The following is a 19,067-nucleotide window of genomic DNA, read 5'->3' on the forward strand; positions in this document are numbered from 1 at the left end:
CCTTAATTTTCTATAACTTTATTCTCCTCTTCTTCTTCGAAAATTTCCTCCTCTTCCTGATAATAATGATGATGATTCTCTATATCAGGATCAATAGATGATTGGTCCTGCTCAAATATGTAATTAAACATGTAAATTCTAATGTGTAAAATTTTATTTCTTGGATAAATCCCTTCAAAACAACATATTGATTTTTGAGTTAAAGTTATTTTATTTTTGTTTACTATGATTAGTGCCGTAATACCTCTAAAATTACTTGATTCGCGTGGAGTCCTCCTGATGCAAAGCCTGCAATTCAATGTTGTTATAAAATCAATTAAAATAGTTAGTAAACCAGTCTTGGGTATGGTGGCACTGCGTTCCACCTTACCCAATACTTGTGAATTTGACACTTTACAAAACCACTAACGTATATTTTACAAGACGAACGCAAAAACTAACTTAACCTTAAATATTTACAAAGCCGCCAACCACTTCACTTCACTAACGAACTCACTAATGAAAAAATAAACGTTCACACTAACGTTCTCATAAATTTTCTTCAATATCTTCATCATCAGTGTTAACTCTATTGTAGTCATACTTGAAGTCATAAAGTTTCTCAAGTTTTGAAATGCATAGCCTTGTTAACTTACCTTCATCATCATAAGTTTTTATAAAACTACCATGACAATCTTTATACACAGTCAATGTATAATCTACTGGTCTCGGATGAAGTGTAAAGAACATGTTATACTCAGGAAGGAAGAATAAATGTTTAAATGTATGTTTGTTATATGTTTTGATTTGTATGAGTTGCTTTTGTTCTGTCATTTATATAAAAATAAAATAAAAATAATTTTAAAAAAATAAACTTTAAAAATAAATGATATCATCACCTTCACACGTATGAAAACATAGCACAAAAATAAATTTAGGGTAGAAGGGTATATCGAACCCAATATCTAACCTCATTTCTATCCTGTTGAATTCATTGCTTTATAACTCTCTTTCTTGGTTTCTTCATTTTTCATCATTGACTTTATCCAACTCTTCTAACTTCTTCTTAAGTTCAGCAAAGTTGTCTTCATGAAGTTTAATCTTCCTTAATATACCTTCTCTATCTAATGGTTGCTTTATCTTTCTAAACTGAACTCTACCATCTTTCATAGTATGAATGTAAAAACCTTCTGGAACAGTTCCTGATTTAATGTATTCTACCAAAAACTTTTGTTTCATTGCTTCAGTGACTTTATTTGTCATTTCAATCAAATAAAAATTTTAATATTAAATAAAAATAACGTTATTTTTTCAGTAAGGAAACGCAGGAGTTTTTCGATTTATTTGAGGTGTGGGTTCAGGTATGAATGTTCGTGTCGGTTTAGGAGTTGACTTTTGAACAGGAGTTTGTACTTCCATAGGTTCAGGAGTCATTGAAGGTGTTGTTTGTGAAGGTGTTGGTTTTGACGTTGGTTTTGGGTCTTCTTTCAAATCCTCTTTCACATCTTCTTTCACATTCGTTTGAGATGTTGGATGCCAATACTTTTTATATAACTTATATCCAAAATAAAACGGATACAACGGATATAAGTTAATACTATAATACATGGCTAATCTTCTGACCCATTTGTTTCGCCATAAGTTCTTTGCAGTGTTCCACATTTATAAGCTTTAAAAATAAACGTTCATCCTTTATTCCTCACTGTCGTCAGCTGCTAAGTTATAGTCGTCAAGTCTTATTATTGGTAGAGTAGGGGTAATTTTAGCTAAAAGTGACACACCCGTGAAGGGTGTGATTACCGATCGGTAATTTCGACAGTTTAGAATTTAAAATTTTTTATGGAACTGTTGCGAGTTTCATAAAGAATTTAAGGAATATAAGCAAAGATTTGAATCAAAATCTTAGACCTAAGCCGCTCGATTCGCTCGCGGCTTCCGCGAATTACAGATCAGCAAAGATTTGAATCAAAATCTTCGAACTAAGCCGATCGCTTCGCTCGCGGCTTTCTTTATTATTTTAAATTTGCATATTTCCATCAAAAGTTCATAAGGTAAAAAATTTCGTTTATATTATTGCAAAATAAAATCTTCATTATCAAAATAATATTAAATAATAATATAATATAATTTATAAACAACTATTATTTAATAAAGTTTAATTGCCAAGGTTCATCTAATTTTTTGATTTTTAATGTTTTATGAATTTTATTTATCATGTATATATCTAATGACGATTATATATGTAGAAGATAAGTACCTTAATATGTACGTAAATTTTAATGAAATTTATACAACATTATAAAAATTTATGAATAAAAACTTGATATAAAATAACATTTTTATTTTTACTAAGAAAAAAAGGTTTTTGATAATAAATTTATTTTATTTCGAAAAAGTAGCAATAATCGTAAAAGGGTAATGATAGGCTGAGATTGGGACAAAGTTGCAATTCGGCACTTTTTGTAAAAAATGGGGTCATACTCATAATGAATAGAGACTTATAGCCAAGTCTTGATATCATGCAGGGAGAATATACATAGATAAGCAATTATATTTTATAGTAGTAGTATTCAGAAATTCTTACAATTTACAATACAATTTTCAAAAATGGATAAAGACCAATAGCCAAGTCTTGATATCATGCAGGGAGACTCTCTACAAATACAAAAATTGATTATCATAAGGAAATACAAATTTATCAATTTTCATGTGAAAATTACATAAATTTGTTCTCCAATAAATAGCAATAATACTTTGAATGTTATATTAAGTAATATAGCTTCAGGTAAATAAGCTTACACTTCAAAAATATACTGTTTATTCATTAATTTTAAAAAAAGTCCAAATTATCTAATCTTGCTTACTCTTCCTTTAAACTTCTTTGTGCCAAATTTAATATTGTCTTCAAAGATGGAATAAGGACATTAGGTTCAATCCTTCGGCTTTCGACAATTTCCAAAATGTGTTGAATTAATTTCAAACATTCATCGTGTTTTGAAGCTCTTTGCTCAACAATCTGATTACCTGCCCTTGTAAGAATTCTTACTGCTCTATCTTCATTCAAAACATTAGCGACTTGAACCTTAATAATCGCATTTGGAATCACAACAGTGATGAGAGTTATGACGATATAAAAAAATATTTTATTATACTCATTCGAAATTAAAAATAATAAAATTTATATATATTAATTTCATTAAATCAAGGTTAAAAATCTCACCGGAAAAATAACCTCAGTGTGATAAATTTATCACCGGAAAAATTTACAATAAGGTTAATACCGAAAATATCGAAAAATAAACATTTAAGGTTAATTTAAGAGTATGCACTTTTGTCACCTACTCCAAAATTTAAGAGCTGTCAAATAATAATAATAAATTTATTTTATTTCGAAAAAGTAGCAATAATCGTAAAAGGGTATTGATAGGCTTGCTAAAGTAACTAATTTTAGCTGTCAAATACTTTTGTATTTTGAAGTAAATTAGTATAAATTTGTTTTTACTTTTATTTCGAAAAAGTAGCAATAATCGTAAAAGGGTATTGATAGGCTTGCTAAAGTAACTAATTTTAGCTGTCAAATACTTTTGTATTTTGAAGTAAATTAGTATAAATTTGTTTTTACTTTTATTTCGAAAAAGTAACAATAATCGTAAAAGGGTATTGATAGGCTTGCTAAAGTAACTAATTTTAGCTGTCAAATACTTTTGTATTTTGAAGTAAATTAGTATAAATTTGATATTATTTTAACTCCCTTTGAAAACCTCAATTTTCCATACAGAGGGAACGGGAATAGCATCCAATATTTCCTGAGAATGGTTGCGCATTCTCAGTTCCCTCTATATTTCGAACGAAGCTCTCATCGGTCTTTTTTTTAATACTAAACGTTTTTTTCCCTGCCACTTTTAGCTAAAATTTGGGTTTGCCTTATTGGTATGCCTGACTGTCTTACTTGTATTGCAAAGCAACAATCCCTCATAAATCCAATAAGTGGCTTTGGTACATTTTCAGTTGCTAGTTCAATAGGTCCTTTAACAGACAATTTGTATGTTATTGGAGCAGTAGATGTTTGACCTTGCTGGAAGCAAAAGTCCACTTCTGTTGGAAAACCACATAAGAAATGTGTGTTGTCATAGCTATCCCATTTATGTTCCACACTACCATCATCCACCAATGACCTCATAACATCTTCATTAAATCCTATCATATCATTGTTTGTATTGCAAGCGTTCGCAACCATTTCATAAAATACAGGTCCATATGATTTTTCAGGTTCTGCAGGCATATTTCCATAAGCTCCCATGGAAAGCTGAAGATATTTAAACTTAGAGTTCTCAAAATTAACATAATAGTTGTCTTTCTTTCTAAATAGTGCCCAAATACTTTTAACATTAATAGGCGTATAAGCTGCTGTAAATGTTGCACTTGAACTATCTGTATTCTTTGAGAATGAACCGTCCATAGGAATCCAATCCATAACTTTAACAGGAAAACATAAAGCCTCGTTTGTATAATGTTCTGCAAGTTCTGTATAAATGTTAGGGTCTAAAGAGAATGACTTTGGATGAATGAAACATTCATTAAAATCCATCTTTGTTCGAAATAGTTGCTGAGTTACAGTTGTAATAGTAACTGTTCCACTAGCTTCTACTGCCTTCGTTATCATAGTGAATGGTTCATTCCATGGAACAAATTTATTTGTCGGTGGATTTAAATCTGAAGCAAATGCAACTTTAAGAGTTGGATTGAAAGCAATGATATCATTTACAGATATAGATGTGCATTGTAAGGCGTCGCTACTGAACTTTACTTTAAGCTGAATGTTTCCTGCAAAAGCTGGAATAAATCGAATAGCTTCTAATGGAAGGAATCTTCTAACAGGAATTCTTAAACGAAGCTTAAAATCAAATGATTTTCCTGCTGTAATTGGACCACTAACAATTTGTCCTGTTCTGCATGTTCCCGAATGACTCCATACATCTTCATGTCGAGTCTTTGAGAAAACATCTACTTTCTTTATTTGTTCGGTAGTTTGTGAGTTTGAAGTTATATATGCTTCTTCTCTTGCGTTGTCTTGAGAATATACGATACGACCATTTGCAAGGATTTGATATCCAGCAACTGCATAGAAAGCGTCATCGAAACCAATCCAAAATCCTGGTGGGTTTGTTTTATCGGAACCTGAACCAATTTCTTTATCTACAATAAATTGACCTTCCATTTTATACGTAATGAATGTATTGTAAAGGTCCAACATATTTTCACCAGGAGGTGAGAGATTGAATGTTACCCATGTGTTATCTTTAGCAGTTCCAGGTTGTGATGAAATCTTTGCGTCAGAATATTTTCTATTAGTGTCACCAATTTGAACTGCATTGTCTATGATATCGAAATATGAGCGAATCTGATGAATATGCTCTGCTGGAGTAAATTCGTTTAGCTGTTCGTTCTGCATGTATTTACTTCAGATAAAAATATCTATTTACTTCATTATTCTCACTCTTCTTCTTGGTATTCGTGGTGGAAGTTGTTTCTTGACATTTTTAATGAACTGTACATTCTCTTTTGTCTCAACTTCTTTCACTGGTGGGTCGGGGTTCTTTGACTCGGTTTGTTTTTCAATGAAATTCACGAACTTTGCAATAAGCTCTTGGTTCGTTATTGAAAGTACATCTGGCTTCTTTTCTTCTTGTTCTTTTGGTGGCTCAGTTTGAACAGAAGGTTTTATATGGGCTTCGCCCTCGGTGCCATGCACCTTAATGTTGTCGCTCTCTGTATTCGCTAATGGTACCTTTCTTTTTCTTACATATATTTTACCATCTTTACTCTGACTTACATAATAGAAAGGATGTTGTATTCCTCTGGCGTCATTTAATATAATAGACTTTCGCTCTGATTTTGACAAGCTCATTTTACATTGGTTAAAGTTTTAATTTAGTTTTTTATCTGCAGTCAAATGACTCAGACAATAGATGTTGAAGCATTGAAGAAAGAAATTCGCGAGCAAATTTTATCCGAACTGAAGGAACAAAAACAAGAACAAAAGCCAGAGAGACCAAAGAGAAAACTTAGTGAAAAACAACTTGCTGCATTAGCTGCTGGACGTCAGAAGAACCCGAGATGGCAGGCGAAAAGAGCTAGAGAAGAAGCTGAAGCAAAAGCAAAGGAAGAACAAAAAGCTAAAGAAGCTGAAGCAAAGAAAGAGTAAATGGTTTATTTTTATCCGAACTAAATGTATAGACAAATACCTTTATCTGTTGCATTCAGTAGTGAAAACCCTGACGTTAAAATAAAAGGGAACAGAGTAACGTTTAAGTTTCCAACAGACTGGATTGTGAACATAAATGAAGATAAGTACATTGGCATAACATCTATGTATATAACACGTGCTTTCAGAAAGGTTGACTTTATACTTCAAGTCGAGATAGAAAATGACGAACAGTCTTTAAGCGCCCAAAATATTCACATATACAAATACTTTAAAGACGATACAACATTGCAACAATGTATGATTTCATTTAATGAAATGTTCGAGAAAAAGTTCAACATTGAAGTACAAACTTTACAGCCTTTACGTGAGTTTCTTGCACAACTGAAAGAAGAAGGTAGTCAGCCACAACTTATAGACTTTCATTATGAATTTAATGAAAATGAAGATGGAACTCATGACTGTCAGTTTGTTATATATTCACCATTCAATGAAGTCGCTAAAAAGAAAGAAGAGCCATTTCGAATAAGATTTCAAATCTCTGAACCCAATGAAGACTTCAAGAATGTTTTCAATTATGATGCAATGCTTCCGAGGAAAAATGAATTTTCAAAGATTGTAACACCTGGCATTTGGGATAGAAAGCAAGCTATTCTTTTCTCTAATATAGCTAAAGGCGTTGAAAATGAGTTCATAGGTCATACAAGAACTACACCACTGCCAAATCCTAAGTATTACAAACTCATTGGTCACAATCGTGAGTTTTGGATAGACATGTTCTCCACTCATGACCATAAAGCACCTGTTTTGCTACCTCCAGATGGGAAAGATTGTCTCTACATTGAAGCACAACTCTTAAATTCTACAAGAGCTGTATTGTAAATGACCACATGGGCTTCGCCCTTGCCGCTAGCGGCTTATTTTTATCATGAATGGTCTCACTTCTGACAAAAATAAATGACTTCATTATTTTTTTCATTCATGACCTCAGAACTTTAACTTACGTATGAAACTTGTTTTGCTCGTTATTGAAAAGTTGAACTTTTCTTCAAAGCAAGGTTGACATGACTTACATAAGTCAAATGCAATCTCTTGACCGTCATAAAGTGCTTTATATAACTTCATAACACTGAACTCAGAGTCTTTGTCAAATTTTCCTTGCGGAACCATTAAACCTTTATCTTCATCATAGAAACACTGAACAGAGTCAGGAAACATTTCATTAGCGGTTAAAGCAATAATATCTTGCTTCACGCCTTTCATTCTGCAGTGAAATACAACTTCATTTAAATCATTAATGAGTAAGTCTATGTAAGTCTTCTTTCCACAGAAAATACTTTTAGAAGCTAAACTTTGTTTATCTTTTGTGATTTCTGCAAAGTCGCTATGAAATTGACCAAGGTTCTTTCCTATAAGTTCGCGACCATATCTCTTCTTAAACTCTGCTGCAAGCTTTGGAATGTCTTCATTATATAAGTGCATACTGTCGGTATCCTGATAGGCTATATACAAGCCCATATCTTCTGCAGTACAGAATACTTCATTCATAATACGTTTTGACATAGACAGAATGTTAACACCAAGTGGACAGAAGTTAAAGTGTCTGCAAATGCTTTTCGTTAGCTTGAAAATAGTTTTATCTGAACCATCCAAACCTTCGAACTTCACTATATGGTTGTAGTTTCTGATGGCATATCTTATAGCATCTTTGTCATTTACTATGGTTATTTTTGACTCAATAGGAGATAGAATAGTTTTGCCATAAATACTGTTCAGAATGAGCTTTATATTTTCTTGCAAAGGATTTCCTTCTTTCTTATACTTTAACCTTAACTCAAACAACTTCTTTACTTCATCTCTTATTCTAATATCTCTGTTTCCATCGTAGTAGTATCCTTGCAACACTTCACATTTGACACCTTGATATTTTATGAGGTCTTGTAATGTTATATGGTCAACATACATGAGACAGCAAGTGTTTGAACTTCTTGGAACGTTAAGTTCTGGATTTAGTTCAGGGTCGCAAACTATTAAAGGAAAGTGTCTATGTATTCCAATCTTTGTTATCTTAATGAGAACAAAGAAGCCAGACATAAACTTTTCACCAATGGGTTCCTTTTGGTCGTCATCGAATAAATGCTTTAACAAATATTCAGAACTTAACATCTCATCCTTCAATACTTTTGGAATACCTTCTAAAGTATACAATCTTGCAATTGCTGATGGATATAATGAAACAGCGTCGAAATCAGCAATGAGTTTCTTTTCACTCATTTGTTTCATGTTATCTGATAGCATGCATCTTCCACCTTGAATGCATCTCGAAATAAACTCTCTTGGTTTATTTGAGAGGTCATATAAGTTTCCATTCGGGAAGTATACTCTGTAGGGATGCGTTAAACACGCCATTTGACCGGGCGTACATTTTTTTTGTTCGCCCAAAAATTTCGCCATTTGAGAAATTCAAAAATTAAAAATAAAATCTTAATCTTGATTTTTTTATTTTCGTGATTTTTTTGAAACTTACATAAGCGATGAAATACTTTTTTAAGTAATCGTTTATTATATATAAATATATCTTAATAAATTTAATTCCTTAAGGTAGAGCGTGTTCAAATTTAAAATCTCATACAATATTTTCTTAATGGCGTATTTTTCTGAGGTCGCCCAAATAAAGGCGAATTCAAAATTGAGAACTCCAAGGCGTATGGCGAGTATTCAAAAAGTACGCCACTTACAAAATATTGAATGTGGATTATCAATTTTTTGGCGTGTTCAATTTCAAATTTTGATATTTATGTTTATTTTATTCAGTATAATGCTAAGAATTAAAGTATAAAATTCATAGAATTTTTTCTTTGAAAATATTTTACATTTTTATTAGACCACTCCTAGACTAGTCATCAGGTTATCCTCAGATCATCCTCAGACTACTCCTTATCAGATTACTCATCATCCTCAGACTACTCCTTAGACCCCTCCTCATCAGACTACTCCTCAGATCTTCCTCATAAGACTCCTCCTCAGATCTTCCTCCTGAGACTACTCTTCAGACTACTCCTGAGAGTCCTCCTCATCAGACTAGTCCTGAGACTAGTCCTCAAACTACTCCTCGGTCTAATCCTCAGACTCCTCCTCAGATTATGCTCAAACTCCTCAGACTACTCCTCAAATTATCCTCAGACAACTCCTGAAACTACTCCTCAGACAACTCCTCAGATTATCCTCAAACTCCTCAGACTACTCCTCAAATTATCCTCAGACAACTCCTGAAACTACTCCTCAGACAACTCCTCAGATTATCCTCAAACTCCTCAGACTACTCCTCAGACTACTCCTCAAACTCCTCAGATTATCATCAAACTCCTCAAACTACTCCTCGGTCTAATCCTCAGACTCCTCCTCAGATTATCCTCAGATTATCACTTTACATATATATATCGATAACTAAATAATTACTTATTATACTTTCTTTATTTTTTTTAATTTTAAAATAATATTAATATATCTTTCTACGTTTAATGATGAAAAGAGAAAGAGGAGTAAAAAGAGGAAAGAGAAAAGAAAGATAGAGAGAAAAAAAGAGAAAGAAAGAAAAAAAAGGACGGCGATAATTTTGTATTGTTTTGTTATTCGGCCGAATGGCGGCTACTTCGTACCCGCCATTCGGCCCCAAAAATGGCGTATTATTCTATTTTTAAACGGTCATGGCGTAAAACCGTCGCATCCCTATACTCTGTTCTCAAACAATTTGTTAGCAATAGAACAAATACTAACGTAGTCATATACGTTTAAATCAAACTCTTTCAATAAGTCATTTCTGAACTTTACAAATCCTTCTCTTAAAATTCTTACATCTTGTTTGCAATAGAATGTGCTATATTTTTCTACGTTGAAGTGGTTTTCATCTATTCTGCAACCTTTGATGGAATCTATGTTTTTCATGAATGTTTCAACATCTTTGACAAACTTACATGCTTCAGAAATGACACCAGTTCTGTTGTCATTCATGAGCAAAGTACTGCTGTAGTAGTTATATGGAAATACTTCTTTCGGTCCTGTTTGTAAGTTAAACATAGCAGGAAATAGTTTAAGCTTCTTATTTATAACACTGTAAGAGTCTTTTATAATAATTGCCCTTCCTTTATATAAGCCAGTTATTTGCATTGTTCGTGAACCTTTAATGATGGGAGTTCCTTTCACTTCTGTCATGTGTCTTAAGATAAAGTTTATGTCATAGCTGAGGTTGTGAAAATATACTAAACTCTTGTCAGAGAGTCTTTCCAAAAATCCTGTTGCACAGTTCTGACCCCAAATGCTTTCACTAACTGAACCATCTTCACTGTCATAACATATGTTAAACGCTTTATGAAAGCCGTCTGTGCTACACTCAAAGTCAGCAAAGAAAACGTGCTCAGGAATGAACTTACATTTAGCTTTATTTACTTCTTTTGACTCTGCTTTCTGCTTCAGTTGTACACAATACTTTGGAGGATATGTCAAATCTTTAAATGGTACAAGGTTCTGTTTATATAAGTCAGTCGTATATGTGAAAAGTTCTCCATAAGAAATAGGTTCAAAATATTTGCACTCCCACAATGTTTTCATAACATCCCATAACGGTGTTGTTCTATCATAACGAACTACATATTTATCTTCTCTCTTTGTATAAATCTTCATCTGTTTCTCAATGTTCATTCCACCACATTCCTTCAAGATTTCTTTGTAATTTCTGATGAAATATGTTGTCATTGGTAATCTTTCGTTTAGCATGTAGTGGTCTTCAACAAGAAGTAAGTCAATAGTTCTAACAGTTTCGCATTCTTTTGGTATATATCTCTTTATTTCATTATGTCTTGAGTCATTGAAGTAACCAATGGTAACATTAAATGCTATACCTGTTGCGTCAGAAATTTCTTGTACTTTACTTTGAGGAAAGTCTCTAACACGAATGACTTCTCTCATGTGGTCAATAGTTTCTTCATTTACTCCAGCCTGAATGCAAGCATAAACGAAACAATTGTCCTCTGTCATCAGTGTTGCAGTTCTTTTGTTCAGTTCATTGAAGATTTGGTAGCGCTCAAGATTTATAGGTAATGTGCAAAGATACTTCCAGAACTGCCCGCTTCTCTTCTTATAAAACTTCTTTTCACCATTATCTTTCCAAAAGCTTTCTATAAGTGCTGGGTTTCCTGTTTGCTTAAGAGCTTCCAAAATGGCTTTCTGGTCATTTGTCAGTGTGCTTTCATCTCTATATGGTCTCTTTTTTGGTTTGCCTTTCTTTACATCTGACATCGTTAAGCCTTCATATTCTGTTAAATCATACATCTTTATTTCAGTAAGATTCTTTATGTTTGTCAAGAAGAAGTCATAGTGCATTTCAACAATACCTGCAGCATTTGCTTCTATCTCTGATATAAAGTTCTCCTTCAAGAGCTGATGTAGTAATGTTCCAATATTATTGAAGTTTAATGTAGAGCATTCATACTTTCCACCAAGTTTATAACATACCGTCCATCTCTGTTGTGAGTTTATTTTAATTTTCTCTAAGAGTCTCATGAAAACCTTACCGAAATGTTTGTGTAAGTAGTCTCTGTTTGGTTCATCTAAAGCTTCGATGTTAAAGTCAATGAGTCTATTGCCTGACTTCACATTCCTCTTCCTATTTTCTTCATCTTTTTTAACCATCTCTCACCTTCTTTTGGTTTGTCGTCAATGGAACGAATGACATCATTAGCTTTGCGAACTTGTTCTATAGCACTTTTAAACATCTCTCTTCTCTGTTGTTTCAGTGTGTCGTCTCTCTTTCTTGTTTCACCAACGTTCGCATTTGTTATGTCAAACATTTCACGCCTTACTTCATGTGGTACAGCTCTTCTTGTTTCGCCAACGTTTGAGTTCGTAAGTTCAAACATTTCTTGACGAACGTCATGAGAAAGAGCTTTACGAGTATGACCAACGTTTGCATTTGTTATGTCAAACATTTCTCTTCTTACTTTATGTGGTACTGAACGTCTATGATATAAGTCAATAGCAACGTCATTTAAAGGAAAAGTTCTTGCATGGACTTCGTCCTCGCCGCGTTGTGGCTTTATGAACTCATGAATTTTATCGTAAGTTATTTCACCATTGTAGTCTTTAATGAAGTCAGCGAGTGCTTTTTTGTTTGTTGCGTAATGTTTTGCTATTTCTATGTTAGCTTCTGTTAGAAGTTGTTTTATTTCTGAGTGTTCTAACTTAGACAACTTCCGATACATCTTTAGTAGGAAATAAAAAAAATATTTTTTGAAAAAATTAGATTAGATTTTTTTAAGTTATTTTTCAAAATAATTTAATATTTTTATTTTAATGAAACACATGCAAGATTGCAAGTTCTTTTCATACAATGCTCTCGCTACTGCCATCAAGAATGAGTTCAATGGTGCTGCAAACGTTAATGTTATCTTTATCAAGAAGTTTGTGAAAGAATCAAAGTTTGTGAAAGAATCAAAGTTTGGTCAGTATGTCAGACCATTAGCTATCGTCATTGACCGCAAACGTTATACTTCACAAGAGTTAGCAGTAGTTTTGAAACAAAGGGGTTTCTTCGTGAATGTCAAAGATACACACTATACTGTTATAAAGAACTCCAACATTGACTTCTTCAGTATTGCTATGAATCTTTCCGAACAGAAAGAATATAAGAAGGGTGAAACATCTGTGAAATATTATCCTTCATCTCTGAAGACAATAACGAACAAAGATGTTATACAAAAATTCTTACCAAAGGTTGAAGAAGCTTCTATTGACATTGACGAAGGAAGTGAAATGGTTGAAGAAATTGACCCTGACGTCATTTAAGCAAAAATATATTTTTGGTTAGTCTTCATATCGATATTTTACAAAAATTCCCCAATGTATAAACTTTTCATACGCTTTTTCATAAGCTTTATATACCTTTAGAAATTTTACATAATCTTTAGAAGCTTCTAGATATTGTTTAAATGCTTTGTATGTCTTCAAAAATTTTGCATAATCTTTTACATGTTGTTCGTTCTCTTCTTCTGTCAAGAGTTCTGAATAGCTAAATTCATGTCATCTAAAGCTTCTTCACCAAGTACTGCCCATATCTTTCCGATTTGATATTGAAGAACTCCATATGAACCAGCTGTTAAACCAGTATTTATAAGGTCCCATATCCATGATTTAGCAGTTTTTCCATCCTTTCCATCTTCACCGTCCAAACTGTTTTCGCCTTGAGGTCCTTGAGGTCCAGTGTCACCCTTCTCTCCTTTCAGTTCATCTTTATGTTCGTTATAATATTCTAATGTCATAAGGTGTACATCATTACTGCTACCAGCAACGCCGAGAATTTGTTTTTCATTCATGACTAAATTCTTTAAGCATTTAATGTTGTCGTCAAATCGAAAGCTCTTTAGTAATTCAATGAGAACATTCAGTACTTTCACTAATGAGGCATCTACTGTAGAATTTATATATTGCACCATTCCATCATTTATGATAGGAACTTTACTTGTTGTAATGAATGGGTCATAAGTGTTAAAAGTATCGAAGTCAATGACTTTTTTAGTTTTTCCATCGTCAATGACTAAATCATTACCTTCAATTGTTAAAGTTGAGTTTTCGTTTACTAGTTCATGTGCTCTTCTTGCTTCATTTGTTTCATACGCATATGCAGCAATAGTCATATTTTAATGAGAATAAAATGTTGTTCTATTTGCAAAGTACAGACCCGAATGAATATGGAACAGTAAAGCTACAAACAAACTTAGGTCTTCAGAATGAAGCACTTGCTTTCAGAGTTGTTGACTTCAATACTATCGCAACTTTTGTCATAACGGATGAAGCAGATTTCATAGAGATTGAAATAGATGACAAAAGAAGTTTTATAACATTTCCTAACAGAGCAGAGTATAGAATATAGATAAAATTGCTGGAGTTATAGATACTCTCATAAATGAAGAAACTATTGACAACATAGATGTCGAACTCTCTTCTGAGGGAACATTGAAGTTCAGCAGCGAGAAAGAGTTTAAGATACCAAGAATGAGTCATAGAGTTCAATTGCTTCTGGGAGCATATCATATGACATTTCCTTTAAAAAGCGTTGGTGGAGTTATTGAGATGAAATCTGTTCCATACGTATGTTATGGCAATTGTTTGTACATTGAGTCAAAAATAGCTAATGTCACAGGCATTTCAGGAGTTAATAGTAAAGGTTCAGTAGAGTATAAATCTTTCTGTTATGCAGTCAATTCAATGTTCATTCCAAACGTTCCTGTTTTAGCAACTCATTTAGGTAAATGGGTTCGCATTAGTCCACATAATTTGAAAGACATGCAATTCAGACTCGTTGACTTTCAAGGCGAGCCTGTAATACTGAAGGCACCAGTGCGAATGACTGTTGAAGTAGACTTTTTAGATAATATTAAATGCAACAGCTTACAAGAGAACTCAGAGCTAAAAATATAAAGTATGAATGTTATGTATTAGGTCATGAACTTTGGTTGTTGCTGTTTGATGAAACAAATGAGTTAGTTATGTCAGTCAAGAGAACAGAAAAATATTGTGTTAGTGAAAACTGCACCAAGTCAATAAGATTAGGTCTGCATTATGAAGATGAGTTCGATACTGTTGAAGAAGTTTTGGACAGATACTATAAGTTGTTAACTTGAAATTTTTTTGACTGACTGACTGCTTTAATTTACTAAAACATATTTCAAACAAAGCTTATAATCAGTAGATAGTTTTGTATACTCGTTCAAATATCTATACTTAAACTCAACTCCTGGAGTACCTGGCGTTTCAATGATGCGGATGTTACCTATTTTCATGAATATTGGAGTTTGACCACAGCATTCGATTTCAGGGTCGAGATAGTCAATGACACATTGTTTCCCTGCTATTCGTGATATAACATTTTCAAGGTCCTCCTTTGTTAGAATTATTTGGTTCTTACTTATAAGATTTGTCAAAAGCTTCTTATCGTCTTTGAGTAAGATAGTTTGATACAACTGAAGAAGGTAATGGTCTACGTTATCTGAAGGATTTGTTTGAACATTTATGTAAGGGTTGTCGTTGGCTTCTCTTGAAAGAACTTGGTCCAGTGGTGGATACTCTAACTTAACATCTGATGTAGCATTAGCATTTGAAGCTGAGTTTAAATTCACGGCGCCATGCGCCAAGACCGAAGGTCCTGATTTCAGCTCTTCTTTGTCTTTCAAACATTCTGAACTATAGTTCTTTATGACAATATTGTTTGTCGTTCGTGAGTCAACATTTGATGTTGGTTCAATTGGAACATTAACGGCACCAGCTAAGATGGATTTGCTTCTCATTTCATATAGAATAAAAACCTTTTATATGTATGAAATGAACAATATACTCGACAAGGGTTTGAATGTAAAGCTAACGAATGAAAATATTGTTGAATTCACTGAGACAGGAGCTGTGTATAAAGATGTAGAACTACTGAACAAAAGAGCTAAGGGAAGAAGCAGAAACATGAACAAAGGGTGGAAGCCTATAAAAATTTATGTCAATGATGGCTCAGGAGGTTCAAACATAAAGTATGCAGAAAGTTATAGAGTTTATGCTCTCAAAGGTGAAAAGCCTTCATTTAAGAACAGCTATTCTAACACATATCCTCAAAAGTTAACGGATGGGGAAGTGGATGATATGAATGACAGCAAAAATATTAACAGAAATGGCGACAGAGATGCATGGAATTTGTTTACCATCAGTCAATTGAAGGTTAAGCTTTAAAACAATGTTGGTCGTTCCCATGGAATATTTTTGACTTTAATGATATTAGTCATGATATGAATCTCAAGGTATGAACGAGGAGAGATGAGAGACTTATATGCTTCCCAAATTTCTTCAAAAGGTAATGTTATACCTGACTGTTTCCAAATGAGTTCAATATCATAACGTGAAAAACCTTGAAAGATAACAAAGTCAGTTATGAGACGTTTTATGTTTAAAGCAAGGAAACGCCATGTTTGCATAAGTATTGCTACAGTTAAATGGTAATGTCTGACTTTAGTTATGATGTTAGCTAATGGTGAGTCAGGCTTTGAAACTAAACCTTTTCCGGCGAAGTCGTCGCAAACGAGCAGAGTGTTTGAAGGATATTTTTTGAAGGGGTATTTTGAAAGTTTTGATAGAATGTAGTTTGTCAGTCGTTTCATATCGTAAACTCCTGAGTACTGACGTAAGTGGTGTTTGTCAATAATTCTTTTCATCTCCTCAGAGGTCTTTTGCATTCCTGACTGTATGAACTCTACGATGGCATAATATTTTCTCTTACGTCGAATGTAACGTTGAAGAAATTCAATGAGTTCACTGTCTGGAACTTTAACGACAGATGCTTGAACTTTACTCATGAATGTTTTCGCCGTTGAGTCCATAGAGTCTGAAGTTGCTGATATAATGATTTGGTCATAATATGAGTCATTTCCTAAACGTTCTGTTATAAGAATATGACAAATGAGGTTAAATGTCTTTCCTGACCCCATCTTTCCACAATAAAAGTACACACCGTTTGAACAGAACTCATAGTCCTTACTGAAAGGAAGAATGAGAGAAGAGTTAAGTTTGTCTGTGGTTTCGTTCATGTCTTCATCTACGTCATGTATTAAATGCTTCATTTTATCTCCATTAAAAATGCAAGTCAGAAATATTCAGAACATAGCACCGAGTCTAACTGACAAGAGTATAAAGATATACTATGAACACGTTATGATGAAACCTACCAAAATTCAAGAAAGTCAGTATACTTATGAATATCCAAGACACTGGGTAGAGTATGTAGGTGGTGAGAAAGCTATTGAAATCAGACAGGTTCGAAGTATTGATTTCAGCAGAACTTTAATGTTTTGAGATATAATGATGAAACAAAGAAGCAAGATATTTTTCCTGTCGCTGTGTATGTGAACTTAGATACAGGAGATGACATGAAAGTTTTTAACACAAAGCTTCAAACGGTAGTGAGAGAACAACTGACTGCAGAAGGACATCCATTACCATCAGAAGTTACCATAGCATATAATTTTGAAACAAACTCAATAGATTTTAAAGTCGTCTCTGCAAAGAAGTCAGGTTTTACATTTAATGAAGCAGATGTATATTCGAATGAAAACTTCAAAGCTATTGCATGGTTAGATAATGACGATTGCTTTAAGAAAATCTTTAAATTCAGTGACTCAAAGATGTCAATAGATGACCTTCGTGGAATGTTACCATCGACGTTTACAGTTGAAGGTTCAGCAGGATTGCTTACAAGATTGTCAATTGGTGGTATTTGGTCTCGTGAGAACATTGTTATAAAATCCAGTATAAGTGAATTTGCTGAAGAATCTATATTATGTCTTTCAAACTATATGTATTCGCCACCGAAGCATTATAGTATAACAAACTTTGTCAGTAAGTTTAACATAAGACTTGTCGAACCTTCTTCAATGAAAGATGTTGTGCTACCTAAAGATGGAAAGGATGGACTCATTATTGAGATGATTTTAATAGCATATTAAATGAGCTTGTTCTTGAAGGTCATTCATGATGAAATAACTGTTGTAGAAGATGTTAGCAATTGTTCAGACATTTTGAAGCGAATAGATGAGATAAGAAAGAAGTTAGATAGACCGCAAAGCGGTGAGGGCGAAGCCTGTGAGAACGCTTATGTTTCATTGACTTTCTCCAGTAACGAGAACTTTTATGAGATAATATTGAAGAGAGATGATTTTAATATGGTGTAAATGGTAGCTTGGGCAGTTTTAGGCGTAATGGGAACAAAAGCATTAGCATTTGGAGCAAAAGCACTTGGAGCTTATGACGCAGTAAATAAAATGAGTGGAGGAAGGGTTTCGAAGACATTAGATGCAAATAAAGGGAAGATTGGAGGCTGGGTTGCAAAGAAGTTAAGATTAAATAAAATAGGGCTCATAAATAAAGCATCCAATTTGGTTGCGACTGAGTCAGAAAATGCTTTAGGAAAGGACGATGAGTTTGCAAAACACGCAAAAGACTTTAATGACCAGATGAAAGGTGAAACAATGCATTTAAATAGAGTCGATGGAACTAAAGAAAATGTTTCTTCTCCACAACTTCCACCAGCAGTTCTTCCGTATAGTCCCTATGGAATGTATGGAAACCCTTACGAAAGACCATTTGACCCATTGACTGGTGGAAGTAATTGGTATCATTATGGACGAAGAAGAAAGACAGTCAAGTTGGAGACGGACGTAAAGAAAGCAACTAAAAAGAAACCAAGAAAGAGAGTTATAAAGCAATGAATTCAACAGGATAGAAATGAGGTTAGATATCGGGTTAGATATACCCTTCTACCCTAAATTTATTTTTGTGCTATGTTTTCATACGTGTGAAGGTGGTGATATCATTTATTTTTAAAGTTTATTTTTTTAAAATTATTTTTATTTTATTTTTATATAAATGACAGAACAAAAGCAACTCATACAAATCAAAACATATAACAAACATACATTTAAACATTTATTCTTCCTTCCTGAGTATAACATGTTCTTTACACTTCATCCGAGACCAGTAGATTATACATTGACTGTGTATAAAGATTGTCATGGTAGTTTTATAAAAACTTATGATGATGAAGGTAAGTTAACAAGGCTATGCATTTCAAAACTTGAGAAACTTTATGACTTCAAGTATGACTACAATAGAGTTAACACTGATGATGAAGATATTGAAGAAAATTTATGAGAACGTTAGTGTGAACGTTTATTTTTTCATTAGTGAGTTCGTTAGTGAAGTGAAGTGGTTGGCGGCTTTGTAAATATTTAAGGTTAAGTTAGTTTTTGCGTTCGTCTTGTAAAATATACGTTAGTGGTTTTGTAAAGTGTCAAATTCA

General features: G+C 33.3%; 14 protein-coding genes across 14 annotated transcripts, besides 9 other annotated features; 6 read left to right on the forward strand and 8 right to left on the reverse strand.

The window, feature by feature from the left end:
• Positions 1–339: 339 nt before the first annotated feature.
• Positions 340–996: a terminal%2Cinverted (terminal inverted repeat of Maverick-1C transposon ID:TVAGG3_0133930).
• Positions 340–19,067: part of a mobile genetic element that runs on past the window's edge.
• TVAGG3_0133940 (uncharacterized protein) lies at positions 1,003–1,242 on the reverse strand (the record flags this gene model as incomplete). The annotated part of the gene is made up of 1 exon (XM_051224037.1): positions 1,003–1,242. The coding sequence occupies one exon, from the start codon at positions 1,240–1,242 to the stop codon at positions 1,003–1,005; it is 240 nt and encodes a 79-aa protein (XP_051109023.1).
• Positions 1,728–1,757: a terminal%2Cinverted (terminal inverted repeat of MuDR-3_TvMULE3 transposon ID:TVAGG3_0133950).
• Positions 1,728–2,407: a mobile genetic element.
• Positions 2,408–3,109: a mobile genetic element.
• Positions 3,113–3,323: a mobile genetic element.
• Positions 3,350–3,903: a mobile genetic element.
• Positions 3,874–3,903: a terminal%2Cinverted (terminal inverted repeat of MuDR-3_TvMULE3 transposon ID:TVAGG3_0133980).
• Positions 5,459–5,887, reverse strand: TVAGG3_0133990 (uncharacterized protein; the record flags this gene model as incomplete). The annotated part of the gene is made up of 1 exon (XM_001320543.1): positions 5,459–5,887. The coding sequence occupies one exon, from the start codon at positions 5,885–5,887 to the stop codon at positions 5,459–5,461; it is 429 nt and encodes a 142-aa protein (XP_001320578.1).
• TVAGG3_0134000 (uncharacterized protein) lies at positions 5,933–6,184 on the forward strand (the record flags this gene model as incomplete). Its single annotated transcript, XM_001320544.1, has 1 exon — positions 5,933–6,184. The coding sequence occupies one exon, from the start codon at positions 5,933–5,935 to the stop codon at positions 6,182–6,184; it is 252 nt and encodes an 83-aa protein (XP_001320579.1).
• Positions 6,209–7,066, forward strand: TVAGG3_0134010 (uncharacterized protein; the record flags this gene model as incomplete). The annotated part of the gene is made up of 1 exon (XM_001320545.1): positions 6,209–7,066. The coding sequence occupies one exon, from the start codon at positions 6,209–6,211 to the stop codon at positions 7,064–7,066; it is 858 nt and encodes a 285-aa protein (XP_001320580.1).
• Positions 7,172–8,638, reverse strand: TVAGG3_0134020 (organellar and viral DNA polymerase type B; the record flags this gene model as incomplete). The annotated part of the gene is made up of 1 exon (XM_001320546.1): positions 7,172–8,638. One exon carries the CDS (start codon positions 8,636–8,638, stop codon positions 7,172–7,174), a length of 1,467 nt encoding a protein of 488 aa, XP_001320581.1.
• TVAGG3_0134030 (organellar and viral DNA polymerase type B) lies at positions 9,914–11,743 on the reverse strand (the record flags this gene model as incomplete). The annotated part of the gene is made up of 1 exon (XM_051224038.1): positions 9,914–11,743. One exon carries the CDS (start codon positions 11,741–11,743, stop codon positions 9,914–9,916), a length of 1,830 nt encoding a protein of 609 aa, XP_051109024.1.
• TVAGG3_0134040 (organellar and viral DNA polymerase type B) lies at positions 11,833–12,441 on the reverse strand (the record flags this gene model as incomplete). Its single annotated transcript, XM_051224039.1, has 1 exon — positions 11,833–12,441. One exon carries the CDS (start codon positions 12,439–12,441, stop codon positions 11,833–11,835), a length of 609 nt encoding a protein of 202 aa, XP_051109025.1.
• TVAGG3_0134050 (uncharacterized protein) lies at positions 12,533–13,024 on the forward strand (the record flags this gene model as incomplete). The annotated part of the gene is made up of 1 exon (XM_051224040.1): positions 12,533–13,024. The coding sequence occupies one exon, from the start codon at positions 12,533–12,535 to the stop codon at positions 13,022–13,024; it is 492 nt and encodes a 163-aa protein (XP_051109026.1).
• On the reverse strand, positions 13,231–13,872 carry TVAGG3_0134060 (organellar and viral DNA polymerase type B; the record flags this gene model as incomplete). The annotated part of the gene is made up of 1 exon (XM_051224041.1): positions 13,231–13,872. The coding sequence occupies one exon, from the start codon at positions 13,870–13,872 to the stop codon at positions 13,231–13,233; it is 642 nt and encodes a 213-aa protein (XP_051109027.1).
• TVAGG3_0134070 (uncharacterized protein) lies at positions 14,231–14,656 on the forward strand (the record flags this gene model as incomplete). The annotated part of the gene is made up of 1 exon (XM_051224042.1): positions 14,231–14,656. The coding sequence occupies one exon, from the start codon at positions 14,231–14,233 to the stop codon at positions 14,654–14,656; it is 426 nt and encodes a 141-aa protein (XP_051109028.1).
• Positions 14,884–15,522, reverse strand: TVAGG3_0134080 (uncharacterized protein; the record flags this gene model as incomplete). Its single annotated transcript, XM_051224043.1, has 1 exon — positions 14,884–15,522. The coding sequence occupies one exon, from the start codon at positions 15,520–15,522 to the stop codon at positions 14,884–14,886; it is 639 nt and encodes a 212-aa protein (XP_051109029.1).
• TVAGG3_0134090 (uncharacterized protein) lies at positions 15,548–15,949 on the forward strand (the record flags this gene model as incomplete). The annotated part of the gene is made up of 1 exon (XM_001320547.1): positions 15,548–15,949. One exon carries the CDS (start codon positions 15,548–15,550, stop codon positions 15,947–15,949), a length of 402 nt encoding a protein of 133 aa, XP_001320582.1.
• TVAGG3_0134100 (protein of unknown function, DUF4106 family) lies at positions 15,946–16,800 on the reverse strand (the record flags this gene model as incomplete). Its single annotated transcript, XM_051224044.1, has 1 exon — positions 15,946–16,800. One exon carries the CDS (start codon positions 16,798–16,800, stop codon positions 15,946–15,948), a length of 855 nt encoding a protein of 284 aa, XP_051109030.1.
• TVAGG3_0134110 (uncharacterized protein) lies at positions 17,140–17,715 on the forward strand (the record flags this gene model as incomplete). The annotated part of the gene is made up of 1 exon (XM_001320548.1): positions 17,140–17,715. One exon carries the CDS (start codon positions 17,140–17,142, stop codon positions 17,713–17,715), a length of 576 nt encoding a protein of 191 aa, XP_001320583.1.
• Positions 18,452–19,067: part of a terminal%2Cinverted (terminal inverted repeat of Maverick-1C transposon ID:TVAGG3_0133930) that runs on past the window's edge.

The sequence above is a fragment of the Trichomonas vaginalis genome, chromosome IV, assembly GCF_026262505.1.
Source record: "Trichomonas vaginalis G3 chromosome IV, whole genome shotgun sequence".
NCBI classification, from domain to species: domain Eukaryota; phylum Parabasalia; order Trichomonadida; family Trichomonadidae; genus Trichomonas; species Trichomonas vaginalis.